At 38.5% G+C, this 18,978-nt stretch overlaps 1 protein-coding gene across 1 annotated transcript in view; it reads left to right on the forward strand.

The window, feature by feature from the left end:
* Positions 1–18,978, forward strand: part of tiam2b (TIAM Rac1 associated GEF 2b) — a 380,474-nt gene that overhangs the window by 190,996 nt on the left and 170,500 nt on the right. Inside the window, 2 exon segments of the mRNA XM_072581048.1 lie at positions 563–748; positions 4,022–4,168. Coding sequence (XP_072437149.1) covers positions 563–748; positions 4,022–4,168 — 333 coding nt within the window.

Genomic DNA, 18,978 nt, shown 5'->3' on the forward strand with positions numbered 1-18,978 from the left:
CAACTCAGAAGAAAAAGTCCTGATACTAGAGTTTGTCACAGAACCTGAAGAGCACTTTATGTTCATTTATGTATATATATAAATCTTGCAATTTTTCTGTATAATACTTTGCCTTTTTCATTGCTTTGTGTCAACTTGCCTCAGTTGGTAATACAGCAGCCTCTGAAATAGATACTTGTAGGATTCAAGCCCTTGTTTGGATTCAGGCAGACAATTTCAATACCATCTAGTGCAGTATTGGAAGTGTAGTGCCATATCAGAAATGCCATCTTACAAATGGGGCATAATCCAGAGGTTTTAGGTACAAGCAATGCTACATTATCATTGGCAGAATGTGACATGTTCTGATTATGGAGCATGTCATTTGACCACTTAAGCAAAGGAATGGTATTGGGGAATACTGAATTTTCGAAAATAGTTGAACTTGCCATAAAATATAATTCTGAAGCACTATTTTACCATAAACAGCTTGTGTTAAATAGAAGCTAGTATTTATTATCAACAAGATAGAATGAATTGGGAACTGTGACAAATAATTCTCTACTAATGCTTTCATTATCAGATTCAGCAGTGGGAGCATAATCTGGAGAAATTTAATGTGGATCTGTTCCGAATGCGTTGTTACCTGGCGAGCCTACAGGGAGGTGAACTACCAAATCCTAAGAGTCTCCTTGCAGCTGCTAGTCGACCCTCTAAATTGGCACTTAGCAGACTGGGGATCTTCTCTGCCTCATCATTTCATGCTCTGGTAAGGATTAGTTAAGAAATTGAGAGACATTTGATTTTTTTTTTCTATCCTCTTCACCCACAGTCATCCCTTTTGATACTCAATACAAAATTGAATCATTGTGTACAAACAACACAAAGTATATTATGCATATTGTAGATAGTATATAATTGGGCATATAATATCGAATATAAATTGAATGCATTTAATGAAAGTGCAGGAAGATAATAAATGGAAACCCTATATTTGAAATGGGAGATTAAAACATGTCCAGAAAACTCTAGACTAATTAGCTTAACGCTGTTGGTAGGAAAGATATTAGAATCTTTGCCCAGATGTGAAGAAAGCATCTGGAAGCTAATGAAAATGGGCATGGATTTCAAATGGGAAGGTTTGATCAAATGTAATTCATTGTTTGAAGAAATAATGAGGGAGATGAAGGATATCTGTCTTATTTCAAAAGAAATTAGTTGATGTGGCATGACTCATAAAGTTCCAACTTTGAATTATCTATTTACTATCTATTTATTAAAAACAACATTTTTAATATTGCCAGTAGGGTAATTAAAATGCACAATTCAATTAAATTGTAGATCAGTTCATTGTTTGCTGGTCCTAATCAAATGAAATCAAGTCCAGCTTTGCTGTAAGAAGTAAATAGCCACACTTAACACACCTTCCATGTCTTATTTCAGTTTTCTTACCTGCGAACTAAATGTATGAAGGAAAACAGTTGTACAGAAATGAAAGATACCAAAGGTGTAAGAAAGATTGGTGACATGTTCTCCTATGAGCTAGCAAAAGTGAACTTATTCATTAGTTGTTTGCAGGGTGTCTAATAGTGAGTCATAAAATGAAAAACATTTCCACTCCATCACTTGTCTGGTCAGCACATGGAAAGCTAATGCTAGATAAATGGAAATGTTTGTTGTGTCTTTCAATAGAAAAGATTAAAACTTTACCCTTTGTGACAGAGAAACCATTTCAAGAACACTGTTGAAAATAAGTGCATTTTAGTAAGAACTGAGGCTGCACCACTGAATAAATAGTTGTCTGGTCACTATATGGTTGTTCTAATACCATGGGTACTCTTTGCGTTTTGATGAGATTTTCTTATTTTCATAATTTTGGGTAAAAGAGCTAATGGATCACTCAATTCTTCTATTGGCATTTCATACCATTGTATGCCTTAGAGATCTACTTAATTTCCTGAAGGAGGAGAACAGGTTTCAGCAGTTCATCACCACCACCTTGAGCAACTAGAGAATGGAAATAACTGCTGGCCAACCAGCAACACACACACCCTACGATTGAATTTTTTAAAAAAACACAATGTTGTATGAATTTTCTCCCTGACACTGCTGCCCCAGCCCCAAAGTACATAATTTATTTTATATTCATTCATGAGATGAGAGCATTGTGGTCATATCATTTATTGTCCATCCTTAATTACCTAAGAATTACCGTACTGCTGTGGGTTTGGAGTCACATGTAAGGATGGCAGATTTCCTTCTCTAAAGGATAATTCCAAAATGCTCGGAGATGTTGAATGGGTTAAATGATAACTTTATTATCTCAGCAGTTGAGTGATCATTGTATTTTAAATTGTGTTTTTAGTTCTTTCATCCTAATGCCCTTCAATGTTTTTCAACTGGATGTATGTCTTAATGAATTATTTTATGCAGCATTACCTTTTTCTACCCCATGTATCAGGTTTATGTTTAGGAGAAAGCTCAAGCTGCACAGTAATGATGCAAGTTACATATCCACACTATTGATCTGTTTATAATTTAGCGCTCTACGTTTTCTGTAGAAATGTGTTCTACATGTTATTCTTAAATGTGATTGTCTTGAGAAAAATGTGGTGGTGGAGAATGTCAAATGATTTGAACCCATATCATTCCTTGTGTGTAGTTTTGTTAAATTAAATAATTTGTACTTTGTGATATCATGATTGTTGTGACAGTGTTCATGTTAATATATTAAGTGATCCAACAATTGATTAAATTTATTTTACTTGCCTGTATTCTTCTGCCAGTGGTCACTAAGACTACCATTTCAATCTAAACCAATTTAACTTCAGCTTGGACTCAATCCTACTTTAGGGCCGTGTACACAAAATTAATAGTTGTAGCTTTAAAAAAAAAGTAATTCTTGGGAAATGGTAGGAAGAAGTAGCCCATAACTTCAATTGAATCTAGATAGTACACTGAAAAACAAATTTATGTAAAGTGTGTCTACCAATAATTGCTTAATGTAAGAATGTCCCATGGAGTGTGTTCTACCAGATACAGTATATCTGTTCACCATGCTTCTTAATTTACTTGCTACTTCTCTCAAATCACCACCAGTTCAATTTTTGAAAATCCCAAAAACTGCAATTGTCTCATAGTCTTTGCTCTTCCCAATCCTTTTAGTAGACCATTTACTTTATTGGTGACTTCTACACAGGGATCTATGGTGAGCAGTGGGATTATTTTTGATACACTGCTGCAAAGTGCCGCTATAAGCACAATGGGCCTTCTGGCTGTTTCTGCTGTAAGCCCTTATGATTTATCTTTGAATATGTAGTTCACTGACTAAGAATTCTATATTTGTTATGTTTCAAAGTGGCTTCTTTAACCATTTTGGCTAATTTCGGCAATACATGTGGCTTACCTGCTAAAAAACAACTTTTCACAGCCCATTCTACAGAACTTCCAATTAAATTAATTCGCAATTTCAAACTTGGTGACAACGTTTAGTAAAAGTAGCAAATATAGACACCTTTAAAGAGTTTAAACACTTTGTATGGCACTGTCAAAGTTGTGGTATTTTAACACTTTGACTTGATGGGATGTGTTGGTGATAACGTGAGGATAACTAAAAGTGTAGAGTCTTAACTTCACAGTGATGTCACACATTTATTGAGAAGGTTCCACATCAGTGTCAGCCTACTTTGACAGGCTTGTATTCTTAATAGCTGATGAATGCGAGAGAAAAGTTGTAGTACCTGTTAGCTCACCGAATTAGGATTAAGATTTGGAATTTTAACACTTTTATTAATTCCCACCATCTTGACATTTTGTTTTTGGAAATAAAGTATCCACAAAGCAACTTAAGAATTTATTTTATAAAATGATTCCAATTCTATTTTAATCTTGAATTTTTAAAAAAATTGTACTGTTTTTAAAACAAAAAAATTCACCTAATCTTTTTGCATTCTCAAAAATCGCCAAGAAGAAAATTATTATGACTATTGAAAATCTGAAGTAGAATGAATTCTCTTCACATGATTTACTTTTTCTTTTGAAGAATTGTTCCAGAGATGAAGCAACACTTCGAAAAAGAACGTTGTCCCTGTCTCAACGATTAAGAAGTAAAAAGGGTTTGTTCTCTTCACTGAAGGGGTTAGACGATCTTGGAAGGAAAGGAAAAGAAAAGAGACCCCCGATTATACAGGCATGTTTTCATTTTTCAACTCATAAAGTAAGATTCAAAAGTTTTGCTTATTTTCTTAACTGAATGTCCTCAAAGTCCCTGAATTATTCATTGTGTTTTTCTTCAGCGTATAAATACAGTGTTCCATATGGAAGAGAAAACCTTAACACAAAGAAAGAGACTGTTGGATGTTTAGTATGGGTGAGGGAAAGTATTTATTTAAACAGATTGAGTGCAGTTGAACTTCCATAATTCAGCTCATTGTTTACTATTGCCTTTTTTGTAGGAATAGGATCGTGTGTTGCTATTTTGGCTCTTTGTGACGTAGGATGAAGTTTTCTAATCTCCAATTCTTTGAAGAACTTCTAGAAACCTGTAATATTATGTAATGGACAAAATTGCCCATCAACAACTAATACACATGTACACTTCATGCCAAAAGAACCAAATACCAAATTTATCTTGTTGTAGATGAGATGTATTGAATTTCCTATAATGAATCATTTACTAACAGGGATATTGATATTAAAGTATGTGTTATAATTACAGGAATATGTCATGATGCAAATTAATCTTGTGGAAGTTAGTAGATAGCCAGTGCATCTGGGCAATTCCTTGATATTACAACTTATTTGTTGAGCTGTGTATTGAATTTCAAGTCGCTTACAACATTTTAGGTGGACTCCTATAGCCTGAACAACATGGACTATGGTGAGAAATCTGGAAGAATCGCGTGAGAAATCCAGTGTGGGCATTCTAAATGTTGGGTTAGTGGTGCTGGAAGAGCACAGCAGTTCAGGCAGCATCCAACGAGCAGCTGGATGCTGCCTGAACTGCTGTGCTCTTCCAGCACCACTAATCCAGTATTTGGTTTTCAGCATCTGCAGTCATTGTTTTTACCATTCTAAATGTTGGGAACAACTGGCTGCATTTTTCACTCATTTTTCTGGGCATCAAGACCAGTTTCTCAATTGGGAATAGCAAGGTTCTAATAAATAGGGATTATTGCTTGTTGTTGACCTCATTAACTATAAATCTCACCTTTATATGCAGCCTCCTATTTAACTCCCACCACAAAGAAAATAAACATTACAGATTCTCGACAAGAAAGGCAGAGCAGGAATCTGATAACTCCAGCTTGTCACTTGCTCCTTCACTCTATCTTGGATACCCTGTACCAGCATCTCCACGAATGCTCGATGGGCTGTGGTTACACGTGCTCCCCAGCCACGGGCACTGGCATCTGACATCTGCCAACCTCTTGGAAGTCTCATGGTGTCTCTCTGATCCACTTCCTGGACACACCAACCTCTTAAAGCTGCTGTATGGGACACACTGGCAAAGAGCATTGCAATGCAGTGACATGTATCCACCTCTCTGTGGACCAGGCTGCGCACTCGCTGTCTTGATGCTCAATGTCTTTTGCGCCAGCCTACATGCTGTCAGCATCATTGCCATGCCTTGCGTCTTAGCATAGTCTCAAAGCCAGGCAATTTGTCTTGCTCGTCAATAGGACAGATATAATGCACATCACTGTGCTATATCAATCTGTCATCCTCCTCGTGTGCCAGCAGCTTGCTTGATAAACAGATTGCATGAACTCCAAGTGTCAGTCCATGAGTTCCAGTACAGTAAGTCAAGAACATTCTCTCCAATTAGTACAGGAATTAGCTGTTGTCAGGTGTCCAGGTGGAGTGTTCTTAGTGTGCGTCTGGAGTTTGGGCTGGGCGACATGGTCAGTTCATTTGGCTGCATAACAGATCTGGGGAGTAGCACTAAAAGAGCTGGGGAGATTCTCTATCTGGGGCTGTCTGGTTAGGTCACCTAAGGTGGTGGGCCACTGTCAATCTGTTGAATCATCCAGCAAAAGCCAGGGGGAATGGTGGAACACTGCTGTGGAAAAGAGATGAGGAACCCAGTACATAAAATCACGTTGAATTATTTGGAACCATCTTCAGGAAGTCCCAAGTGAATGATACATTTCTGCCTCCTCCTGTGGTATCCTGCATCATGAATGCTAATCTTCAGTCAATTTACTTCACATGATATTAAGAAATGGTCAAAGGTACTAGATGCTACAAAGACTATGGATCTTAATGGCATTCTGCCAGCAGTGCTGAAGAATGGCTACAATTGTGACTAATTCTGGAGCACAAGCTGCAACTTTAGCATCTACCCAATAATGTGAAAAATTACCCAGTTATGCACTGTTCACAAAAAAGATGAATAAATTAAATCTAGCCAGTTACCACCTAATCAGTCTACACTCAATCATCAGCAAAGTGATGGGAGGGATTGTCAACTGTGGTAGCAAGTGACCAGTTTCTTGCCAGGACTTTGTTCATTGCTTGGCTTGGGCTCTGTTAGGATGACTCAGTATCTGGGATGATTACAGCCTTTGTCCAAATGTGGTAGAAATTATCATGAAAGAGAAAATAAAATGTACTTATGACAGATGTCGAATAGGAAGTCCAACTAAAAGTTGGATTGAATATAAAAGGTTCAAAGCGGAGGAAGAGTAAATCAGGGAAGCTAGCAGCAAGTATGCAAACAACTGGCAGCTAACTTATAAAAAAATGTCAAACTCTTCTTTATTAAGTAGTAAAAGAAAAAGTGCATGTGGCTGAAATATGAAATAAATATCACTTTATTGAACAAAGATGATGATGGTCATGGTGAAAGAGGAGGAAATGTCTCTAGTAGGGTTTGATTTTAAGCAGGTGTTGATATTGGATAAGGTTGTCTGTACTTAAAGTTGACAGGAGACTGGATGCGATTCATCCAAGGATGCTGAGGGAAGTGAGCGTGGAAATTATGGAGGCATTAGCAATAATCTTTTCAGTCTTCCTTGGACATAGGTGGTTTCAGACAACTGGAGAATTGCAAATATTTTTCAAAAATAAGTGCAAGGACTCAACTTACCTGTTTAACTTTGGTGGGGAAACCATTTAGAAACAACTAGAAACAATTCTGAGCAAAAAAAAGTAGTCACGTGTTATTAGTCACGTACCAATACAGGTTAATTAAGGAGTGTCAGTATGAATTTCTTACAGGAAAATCAGGTGTAACTATTTGGTTCCACTTTTTTTGAAAAGGTTACAAAAGAGATTCATTAGTGCAATTAGTTGATATGGTGGAAACTGAGTAATTGCAATTGTTAATGGATGCTTTTCAATTTGGGAATAGGTTTCTGTTACTTCCCCGAGGATTCAAATTAGGACTCTTGCTTTTCCTGATATTAATGATTGGACATTTGTGTGCTGGTCCCAATTTCAAAGTTTGCAGATAATCTGCAACTTGGAAGCTTTTTAAACTGTGAAAAGGATAGACAATAGACACATTAGAGAGGTGGCAGTTGAAGTTTAACATGGGGATGTGCGAGTTGATGCATTTTAGAAGGAAGACCATGGGGAAAATATAAAACCAAGTGTACAACTGCAAAGGGAATGCAGCAGCAGAAGGACCATCTTCTGTTGTGCTTGGTATAACTCCAACCAATGAACCTTGCCCCAGTTCCCATTGACTTCAGTTTCTCCATGATTTCTTGATATCACATGAAATCAAATGTGACCTAATGTGGCAGGACAAATTGGGAAAGCAGGAAAGCTTAGAGCATCTTAAGTTTTTACAACAGGGAAATAGAATACAAGAGTATGGGTATGTTGAACTTGTGCAAACAGTCCAGCCTCAGTTGGAATATAGTCAGGTACAGGCACTTTGGAAAGAATGAGAAAGAATCAAAGAGACTGTGGAAGAGATTTACAAAATTGTTTCCAGACTGAAACTTCAGTAAAGAAGGTAGTCCCATTTCTCCAATCTTTTCCCCCTTGGAGGAGAGAAAGCTATGAGGAGATTTGATTGAAGTATTCAAAATCTGTAGAGTTTGGAACAGTAAACTGGATTAAAATGTTTGCACTCATGAAAGGACTGTGAGTGGGCACAGACTTCAAGTAATTAGTGAATGAAACTGAAGTTGATATGAGGAAAATGCTTTGCTTTGCCATGAATTGATCAGTTTGGGTCTGGAATGAATTGCTTGAATGTAGTGGAAGTGTATTCAATTGAGACATTCAGTAGGGAATATGACAGTTATTTGAAAGGAACAACATGCAGGAAAAAAACATAAGAACAACACTAGGTTAAAAATAAAACTCATTTGGACAACTGCTTCTATTACAAATGACCAAATGCTGCTTCCTGCACTCTGAGCTATGTAATTTTTGGACAAGGAACTACCCTTGAGGTGAGAGGAAAGTAACTGTCCTCAACATCAGTCCGCATTTGACTTAATGTGCTATCAGGAAGCCAGGAGGAAACTAAAGTTGGTTGGAGTCCGACCAAGCACAAAGGTGGTTGAAGTGATTGGCGGTCAATCCGTGGGCATTGCAGAATTTCTTCAGGGTAGTGACTAAGATTGAATCATCTTTAGCTGTTTCATAGACAACCTTGCCTCCATCATAATGTCAGACATGGGATGTTCACCTGATAATTGTGCAATATTCTGTCTCATTTGTGACTGCTCAGAAACTGATATAGTGCATGACTCTGAGCGAAACTTAAGACCACAAGAAATAGGAGCAGGAGCAGGCCTTTCAGCCCCACAAACCTGCATTGCCATTCATTAGGCTTATGGCTGATCCCACATTCCACATGTCTACTTTCCTTTGTTTTCCCTGTAATCTCTAACTACTTCTTATCAAGAATCAGTCTATCTTAGCCTTAAATATACACAAGGACACTACTCTCATAGCTTTCTGTGGCAGGGAGTTCCAAAGGCGTTCAACCATCAAAGATGAAATTCTTAGTCTTGAATTAGTGACCCTTTATTCTGAGACTATGCTGGACTCTCTCATGAGGGGAAACCATCCTGTCAGCATTTTACCCTGTTAAGCCCCTTAAGAAGCCAATATGTTTCAATAAGATCGCCTCTCGTTTTTTTAACCTCTAGTGAGTAGAGTCCCAGCCTAATTAGTCTTTGTTCATATGACAATCTCTCCATACCAGGAATCATCCTAGTGAACCTTCTCTGAACCTCCTCCAGTGGAATAGTATCTTTCTGTAAATAAGGGGACCAAAACTGCTTACAATATTTCAGGATGTGGTCTCAGCAGTACCTCAAACAGTCATCGTAAGATTTGTCTACTCTGTTCTCTCGAAATAAGGGCCAACATTCCATTAGCATTCCTGATTACTGCTGCACATGTATGCTAGCTTTGTGTTTTATATACAAGTACACCTAAATTGCTTTGTGTTACAACTTTCTGCAATTTTTCTCCATTTAAATAATATTCTGTTATTTTGCTCTCCTTTCCAAAATTAACAGCTTCACATTTTGCCACATTACACTCCATTTGCCAACACTTTGCCCTCTTAATCTATCAATATCTCTCTGTAAACTGTTTCCCTCACTACCTTAATTTCCACATTTTTGTGTCTTTAAATTTGGCTCACTTTCTACCACCAATAGAGTGTTCACTATCTACACGATGCACTACATTAACTCACTCAAACTTCTTTAATGATCTCTGTCATTTTAAACAAAAAAGAATACCACTGCTTGCAAGATCTCCGAAAAGCTGAATAACTTGGAACAATGTCACAGATTCTTCAATGTCAGTCAAAATTCTGCAACTCCCTTAACTATATTGTGGCTGTACCTCCAAAACATGCACTGCAGTGGTTCAAAAAGCAGGCTTATCTCCACTTTTTGGGGGGAAATTAGGATTGGGCAACAAATGTCCCAGCCATTATTGCTTATTCCTGTGAAAGAACTTAATGCAAAACTTTGACAATTCTTATTCAACCAGAAATGTCATATAGACCTTTTTTCATTGAAGTACATACTTTCTAAATCATTTTCTTGTGTGAACAAAACATTTTGAGTCCTGATATCAGACAAGAACTCAAAACTGTACTCTGCTGTCACATATGTAGTTTTTTCCATCGATAATGCCATTTTTGGGCATTTGGAGTCTGTGGAAGCCTTGTCACCCACTCGTTCCTTCCTGTTCACAGGTCCACACCTGACTGCAACACTCCTAACTACTTGCCATTCTGCTCATCTTACTGCCCCATTCTCAACCCACTTGCCTTCCAGTCAGTGCCCAGCTCCGACTCCTCTTGTTATCCATCTCACCATTATGCATACTGAGGCAGCAAGAGTTTGGAGCAGAGTGAGTTTATGTGAGTTCTTCATATCTTAAAATTGTACATAAATCTTTTGATTTTGTAGTGGTTGTAATGAAGTCCAACCATTGACATTTCATTTTTAATACCATGCAACAACTCCACTGCCCAAAGAAAGGCAAACTAATTTTGCAACCTTCTCCTCAGCCATAGGGTAGATTTCTTTTCTTCACTGTAAAGTATTTAGTCTCCCTTTTATCTGTTGATTCAAAATTGGGTACTATTTTCCATACAAAGTTTGAATTTAGCATTGATAGTATTTACAGAACACAAATTTGAAAATGATAGTATTAATTTTAAAAGCAATAACCAGATTAGACAGGGCCTGGATTGATTTTGTCAATCTATTTCAAATCTTCCAGCATTGTAAAAAAGAAAAAATTGTTTAATTATTATGTGCATTACTACATACCAATAGTCAACCAGTGAGATGGAGGCATTAATTCTTAATTAGGTAATCATCACCAACTAACTTGATATTTTGACTCTTCTGACTTTTAAATGGTATACTTAACAAATGGATTATTGTTGAGGTGTTGATTGCTAAGTGTACATTGATTCAGCAAAATCCTGAGGTTCTTAAACAACTAAACAGTTCAAGGCTATAGTGGTAAACTATCTTCTATTTCTGGCACATCTTTTCAGCCAGTGGGTTCATGGTTATAATGCTACTTTATAATTTTGTTCTGGAAAGGATAGCCTGAATGTAACAAAAGCACAATAGGTAACAGATGCTTTAATTCAGCTCTATGCCTCAAATTTAAGTGTAAAAGTTGGTGCAAATTTCAGTTTTTCTGGTAAGTTGACATATTTGATTCTTACATTGATGGCAGTTAATGATGTGCCAGTATTAACAGTAAACTAATTTCTTTATATCCTCCAATTTCTCCTCTCCTTCCTGCCACCCCATTCGCACCTAAGCAGAAATATGTACTGCAGAATGTGCAATCTAAAATGTAAATTACAGATTTCCATTTAATTGAAACAGGACTATCTGTAAGATGGCCCTTTCTGTGCATAATTACCTCCTTGTGTTCCATGAATGTTCAAAATTTTATATTTAAAAAAAAAACACTGGTAACTTGAGTAAAAATAAAGTCAGGTGTCAGCAACAGTAATTATTTCAAGTGCAAGATTACTATTGTTCAGAACTCTGATATACTTGATAAACTGTCATTCTTAGTATCATGCTGATATTCAGCTACAAGTTAAATGTTTTTGCTATGTTTCTGTAACTGCTGCTGTAATTACTTTAGATTTTTGAGTGCAATGTCAATCCAGTCTATGCTCCCTTACAGTTACCATTGACCTGCAATACTTTTGATGAGGTGAGGGAGCTGACATATCATTGTACTTTGTGAATACATACAGCAAAAGAACATTTCAGTTGTTTTGCAAATTACCAAATACTTCTAGTATTAATATTCACAAGATTTCTTTTGTAATGTGCATGACTCCCCACACATCCCCAGACAGTTTCATCACATGGATTACCTGTTTCCACTCCTTCCTATCCCTACTGAAAAATGTTGGCGTTGTCCCCAGTATATCCCCTTACTCAGTGCATTATAGGAACTTGACATACTATGCATATGTTTAATTTTCAAAAGCAGTCTTTTATTTCTCTATGATGTGTTATGTGGTTTGCCCCTTACACTCTTCTGTCTGTAAGCATATTTAAGAAGGGTCTAAAATGAAGTTGAAGTAATTTTTGTTTTGCATATTTCATTTATCTTTTGAGTTGCAGAATTTCTGAATGTTATATCTTTGAAAATTTGGGCCTGTAGTTCTAATGTGATTTTGAAAATAATCTAGTGGTGGCTGTTTTTTTTTCAAAAACAAGATAGACGTTTTAAGCAGTGCTCAATTTACAGCTTCCAACATGATTGGCACTTTTATATGATTTTAGTGATTTTTGGAATCACTTTTTTTTTCAAACTAATAATACCTAAGCAGAAAGTGAAATATAGAGTAAAATATCCTTTATTGTCACACTTGCTCCATTATACAAGTAGAGTGAAAGGTTTTACAATGTCTGTCTCTTAGTTTCTTATACCTAAGATGGCGCCATAAGTACAAATCTTGGATACAAAAGAGGAGTAAAAAGTAGTTGCACTGCTTTACAGACTTTAAAGAATAAGTTAGAAGTAAGACCTTGCTGGTAAACATTACATTGTATCAGCTCAGCACAGGGCCTCCACACGTGGTCTGGTCTCCTGCACCAGACCTCAGTCTAATAGCCATCCCTGCTCCACTCCAAACCTCCAGTCTGCTCTGTACCGGCACTCAACTGCTCCAAGGTAAGTTCTAGGACTGCTTCCCCCATGCTGGTCTCTGCCTGGGGTTCTCTCCACCATCTGCTGCTCCGGGGTTCATTGCCTGTGCCTGCTGCTACTCCAGGATTTGCCTCTGGGACTAAGGGGAGAGAAAAAGCCAAAAAAGAGAGCGAGAAAAAGAACAGGCAGAGACCACAGGAGCTCTGGCAGCCATCTTGCCGCAAAATAGCTGATCAGACTGTAATTTTTATTTAGTAACTCTGAAATACTTTGGTCAAACGTGAATATGGGTTGTAACAAATGTGGGTTGGTAGAGAATGTGAGAGTGGTGACAATATGACTTTGTCACATTTAGGAAGGACTCTTAAGGGAAAAATTCTTCTTTTAAGCATATGATACAGAACTGTTACCTTGTTATAAGAATTAATTGACAATGTGTAGTAATAAGTGTGGAGTATACAGTCCCAATTCATCCAGTCTTGCCTTAGTGAGCTATCTATTCAGTCACTGCGTCCAGACAGTGAAACATTTCATCTTGTTTATATATTTTTTATTAAAACATTTTTAAAAATATTACAACAAATCCAAAACTAGACGGTACAAAGAAAAAACACAGAACTACATTTATGTATAGATTATGTATACATACGTTAAAAAAAGAAAAAAGGACCCACTAAATACATAATAACTAACAGCTATACACTAACTAACAGCTTGGTGAGACAAAACAATAGCTCTCAACCATCGAGAACATTAATTTATATGTATTCATATGTTTGTAATTCTTCCTCTTTGGATATTAGATTCATTAAATAATCGTTACGGCTATATAAAAACCCTTATTAATGTGGCAGACAAATCTGTGCCCAGATAATCCAAGAAGGGTCACCACATCTTATAGAAATTCTGCTTTTATGGTGCACCGTACTTGTAAGAAAATCTAAAGGGATGTGCTCCATGACTAGCTTATGCCAGTCCGACAACCCTGGAGGATTTTCTGACACTCACCCTAACAGAATATCTGGTCTCGCAGAAAAAGTAAGGATACTGAAAAGCTTTTTTTTTGTGCATATCTAAAGGAAGTACATTAGCCAGGTCAAGAAGAGGAGAGATACCTTCTGTCCTCGAGACCCCTTCTATTTCACCTACCACAGCGCTCCAGTGAGTGAGAGCACCTGTACTTATTTTGCACTTGGACATATGAAAGATACTCCCACTTTAAATTTTGAGACATGATCTGGAGCTAAGTGGACCCTGTGGCGAAGCTTCAGTTGCAAAGCATGGGGGTCCTATTGCAAATTGAGATGCTTCTTGCATTTTCCCAGCTATCTTCCCATGTCTGAGAGGAGATCTCATCACTCTGCTCTCCCTCCCATGCCTTATAAAGCCACTCAGTCTCGTTCAAGGAGCCCTCTCACAACAGGTGATAAGGAGTGCTGACAGAAAGTGTGTTCTTAGCACTAAGCACTCTCTTCTCTGTGTCAGATCTATAGGAGTCAGTTAGGAATGTAGTTCTTTAAATGAAGTCCCTGGTTTGAAAAAAAAGGAAGAGGTCCCTGCTAGGTGATTCGTATTTCTGAGCTAACTGGTCAAAAGACATCAGTGTGTCCCCCTCAAATAGGTCACCCAGGCAAGACACCCCTAGCTGCCCAAAGTTTAAACCCTGAGTCTATCATCCCTGGTTGAAAACCCGGCATATGTATGGATGTAAGAAATGATGATTTGGCAATATTGCCCTCCATGCTTCAACAGTATCGATAATTATTGGTTATGGCAATATTCCTTAACTCCCCTCATTTTGGCCAAGAACAATAGTAAAGGGGCACTCTGACTGAGCAGCTTCGATGTCTAACTATGGTGAGAGCGGGTCCCCACAGGCCCAGTCTCTCTCTCAAGGTCACAAAGAGTTTTTAATAGTTTTTAGTATCTGGAAGGTGCACTCCTCCCAGTCTGTGGGATAGCTAATTTAATAAGGGGTCACTTCTTCAATGCCAGATGAAAGAACTGAACCAACTGTTCAGTCTCCTGAATATTTGCCTATTAAAGATCAAAGGGAGCATTCGCATAGGGTACAATAGGCAGGAGAGAATATTCATTTTAATATCTGACCTAACCAAGAAATCAGAAGCGCCTCCCATCTTTGAAGGTCTTGTTTGATTTTTGGCAAATAAATGGACATAATCAGCTTTAAATAGCCAATCAAACACCGGAATAATGAATATACCTAAGTAAAGAAAATCCCCCTGTGACCGGTTAAAGGGAAATAGAGATTTGCCCTCGAAACCAGGTTTTTTTGGGAGACCACCCATTGGCATGGCGTCCGATTTCATAAAGTTAATCTTGTAACCGAAAAAATGCCAAACAATTGATGCATTGAATCCGAGGAGATACCAAAACTATTGGGTTTGACAAAAAGATAAGAACATCATCTGCATACAATGTGATCTTATGTGACTTTGTCCCCACTTCTGGAGCAGATAAATTGGGATGCCTACTTATTGCCTCTGCCAGTGGCTTAATCACCAATGGAAAACGTCCTGCTGATTGCCCCTAAGGATATTGAAATTGCTAAACCGCACACCATTGGTGATAACCGCGGCAAGAGGGTCACTATAAAGAACTTTTACCCATCTGATAAAGACTTCACCCAAGTCAAACCACTCCAAAAGAAAGAACGGCCACTCGACCCAGTCAGAATCCTTTTCTGCATCTAGAGAGATCACTAATACCTGTACAGATTGTTGACATGCTTGGATCACATTGAGTAACCTCCTGACGTTGTTTGATGATCTGCGGCCCTTTATGAAGCCCATCTGGTCCTCCTTAATAATGGAAGGCAATACAGTTTCTAGCTGTGGTGCAAGAGTCTTGGGATTTTGAAATCAGCATTCAAAAGTGAGATAGGTCTATAGGAAGCACAATCATCTGGAGGCTTCCCTTTTTTTAAGAATGAGAGATATTAGCATCTCTTAAAGATGTCAGGAGGAGGCCACGACTGTGCAAATCATTGAACAAACTGAGCATCGATCCTGATCGTATGTTGATAAATTCCTTAAAATTCACTGAGGGGTCTGTCAGGATCAGGCACCTTTTCACTTTGGAGCTGCCTCCCAGCCTACTGCACTGACAATGGGGCATGAAGGAAAGACTCTTGTTCAGGGGTTGCACCCAGGAGATCCAGATTCCTGAAAAAAGGCTCCATCCTAACCCAGCTATTCTCGCAACTTTCAGACTAGTATAATTCAGAGTAAAATCTCTGAAAGGCCACATTGATCCTTTTTGAATCGCAGGTTGGGTTGCCAGCTCTTTCCCTGATCAAGGTGATGGCTTGAGGGGCACTCCTTTTTCCTGGCAAGATCAGCTAAGTACTTGCCTGGTTTATCACCATGATCAACCTTTGTTTTGCAAAAGTAAGCCCTTTCTTAGCTGTCCATGTGAGCATGGAGTTAAGTGTGGACCAAAGCACTGTGATCCTCCGTAGTTTAACCAGCAAGGGCCAATCAAAATATGCCTTCTCCACAGCCTTCAACTGTGTTTCGAGCAAACGTAGCTGCTCATCGTTCTACCGTTTCTTACTGGCAGAGTAAGAAATAACTAACCCCTGGCATAGGCTTTAGCAGTTTCCCAGAGAATGGATGGCTGACCCTGAATTAATGTCTAGGAAAGCGCTGAATTCATTGGAAAAGTACTGAAAAAAACTTGCTATCCTTAAGGATGAAGGGATCCAATTGCCATTGCCCCATACCTGCTATAGTGTCCTTACTGTTAACCATTAGGTACATTGGATCGTGATCAGAGATAGTAATATTTCCAATTGTACAGGGCACCAACGAGCCCAAGTCTGCTGCGGGAGTCAAAAAGAGATCAATCCTGGTATGACACCATGTGAATTGGAAAAAAATTATAAAATTCCTGCCTGTAGGGTGGAGACTCTTCCAGGCATCCACCAACCCTAGTTCAATACACAAATCCCTCCATTGCTTAGAACGGGGTGCCTTTGAGCAATCTGTCTATCGAGGGATCTGTTAGACAATTAAAATTTCTCCATATGATAATATGCTGAGATGCAAGGTTAATCCATTTAGAACATGCATCTACCAGGAGTTTGAGGTGGGCCAGGGGATAGTAAACATTTAGGAGTCTGTGTTCTTCCCTATTTATCAAGGCTTTAAGGGTTATGAATCTCCTATATGTCTTTAACACACTCTAGCACCTTAAATGGGAGATTTCCCCCTAACAAGTAGGGCTACTCTGCTGTTCCTAGTATTAAAAGATGAGAAGTAAACCCAGTCATATCCATTCTGCTACAATTTCAAATGCTTTCTATCATCTTGGTGCATCTCCTGCACTAAGGCAATATCCACACTTTCCTTTATAAGACTGGAGAGTACATTCTTCCTCTTGACTGGCAAGTGGCTCCCCTTAATGTTCCAAGTACACCATTTAAACACATCCTTAGCCATAATGTTCTGTAGAAATATTTAGACTCCAGAGAGGAAGAATTCTAATAACAAATCACTGAGCCTCAATGAAAGAAAATCCACAGGACATAGAAACTACATAAACAAAACCAGTTACAACTAACAAACCTACAAAACTTACAAAAACTATGTACACCAAAATCCAAAACCACATATAAAGCGTCAATGGCACTGATTAGGGGAATTTACAGCCTGCTCAAAGGGGGCATCTACACACCCCAAAATCCTATTTCCTACACTATTGCCAATATGGCAGCCAGGGTAGTTAAATGTCAAAACTGGGTTTAAACTACCCATAAATAGGCAGCTAGCCATCCCAACCTTCTTGACGACTCCTAGCTGGCTCACATCACAAACACAGGCAGAGAAAGAAGAGAAAAAGAAAAGAAGGAGTAGCAATATGGACAAATGAGTTAAAAATGAATATGTCCGCAATCCCTGGTGTAGCTTAACTTAGAAACTAAAGGTAAATACTCTGTCCATCCCTGTGCATAATTTAACATAATATATTACCAACAAAAAAGGAGACCCCAACAGAAACCTCCCTTAAGAAGAACAAACCCAAGCTATGCTATTATCTTTCCGATTCAGTTGTCCAGTCTAAGTTAGCAGGTCCACAAAGTTTCTTGCTTTCTCTGGGAGTCAATTAAGTGTACAGGTAAGTCCACAGGTAAGCTGATGCACTTCTGGGTATCTTTGAAAGTACTGAATCGCAAGTGTGCTCAATCTTTTCTTGATGCCATCATAGGATTTCCTTTTTTGGATCGCCACTGCTGAGATGTCTTGAAAAAACATCACCCTTGAGCCCTTTCAAACCAAAACTCTCTGATGCTTCCCCTCAGCTCTGGAAGCTTCCATGACTCTGTTTGTCTTTATAATTATAGAACTGCACCAGGATATGGTGAGGGCATTGGTCCATACCTGGCCTCCACGCCATGACCCAGTGAGCTCTTTCAAACTTCATTCTTCCAATTTCAACCTCCAGGCTAGGAAATTCCAGCAGCCACTTTGCAAATAATTCCACTGGCCTTTCATCTTCCTTCCCCTCTGACAAACTGACGATACGAGGATTCTTCCTCCTGACCCTGTTCTCAAGATCATCAACCTGCTCAAATAAACCACGGACCTGCATTTCCATGGCTTCAATCTAGTGCTTAAATTAATCATTCTCGGTTTCCACCAGTATGACTTGGTGTTCAACCTTGTCTGACCTTTTCCTGTGGTCTCCCACCTGCTATTCATGCTTCTGTAGCATAACAGAGATCAGGACCAGCTTTTCTTCAATCTGCTTTCCCAGCACCTCGCAAGATTTGGCAAGCTCTGTGACCAAGGCCTGGTGAGTAAGCAGGCCCATCGAGTCAGTAGATTGAGCCACGATCCCGGCCTTGGGCATGCTCCCTCCTTTTTAACTAAGCATCTGTATCCCTGTGCTCCCCACCTATTCATGCATCTGTCCAGACTCTTTCTTAAGCATTTCCTCACAGCAAAAATGAAGGTAAGAGAAATTTTAATGTTTTATGACTCTTTTGCAGTATTTGTAAGTAAAATGACTTGCCTGGGGTGGTCTATAGCTCTGTCTCACTGGTGTTATAATGTAGAGCCCAGCAACATGATCCTTCTAGATCACCGCCATCTTGGATCCCCGACACTACTTCATTTTAAATTGCAAGTTTAAAACTTTATTTTTTGATTTTACCCCAAGAGCAACTTGCATTTATGTAAATCTTTAATACAGTATAACCTCTCTAGATGCTTTTAGAAAGGCATAATCAGATGCAAGTTGACGTCAAGTCAAAGGAAACCTCAAGATAGATGATGAAAACTTTGGTTGAAGAACTGCATTTGATGGAAATTTTTAAAAACAGAGGCAGGTGTGTGTTGATGAGAA

Source organism: Chiloscyllium punctatum, chromosome 11, assembly GCF_047496795.1.
Source record: "Chiloscyllium punctatum isolate Juve2018m chromosome 11, sChiPun1.3, whole genome shotgun sequence".
NCBI classification, from domain to species: Eukaryota; Metazoa; Chordata; class Chondrichthyes; order Orectolobiformes; family Hemiscylliidae; genus Chiloscyllium; species Chiloscyllium punctatum.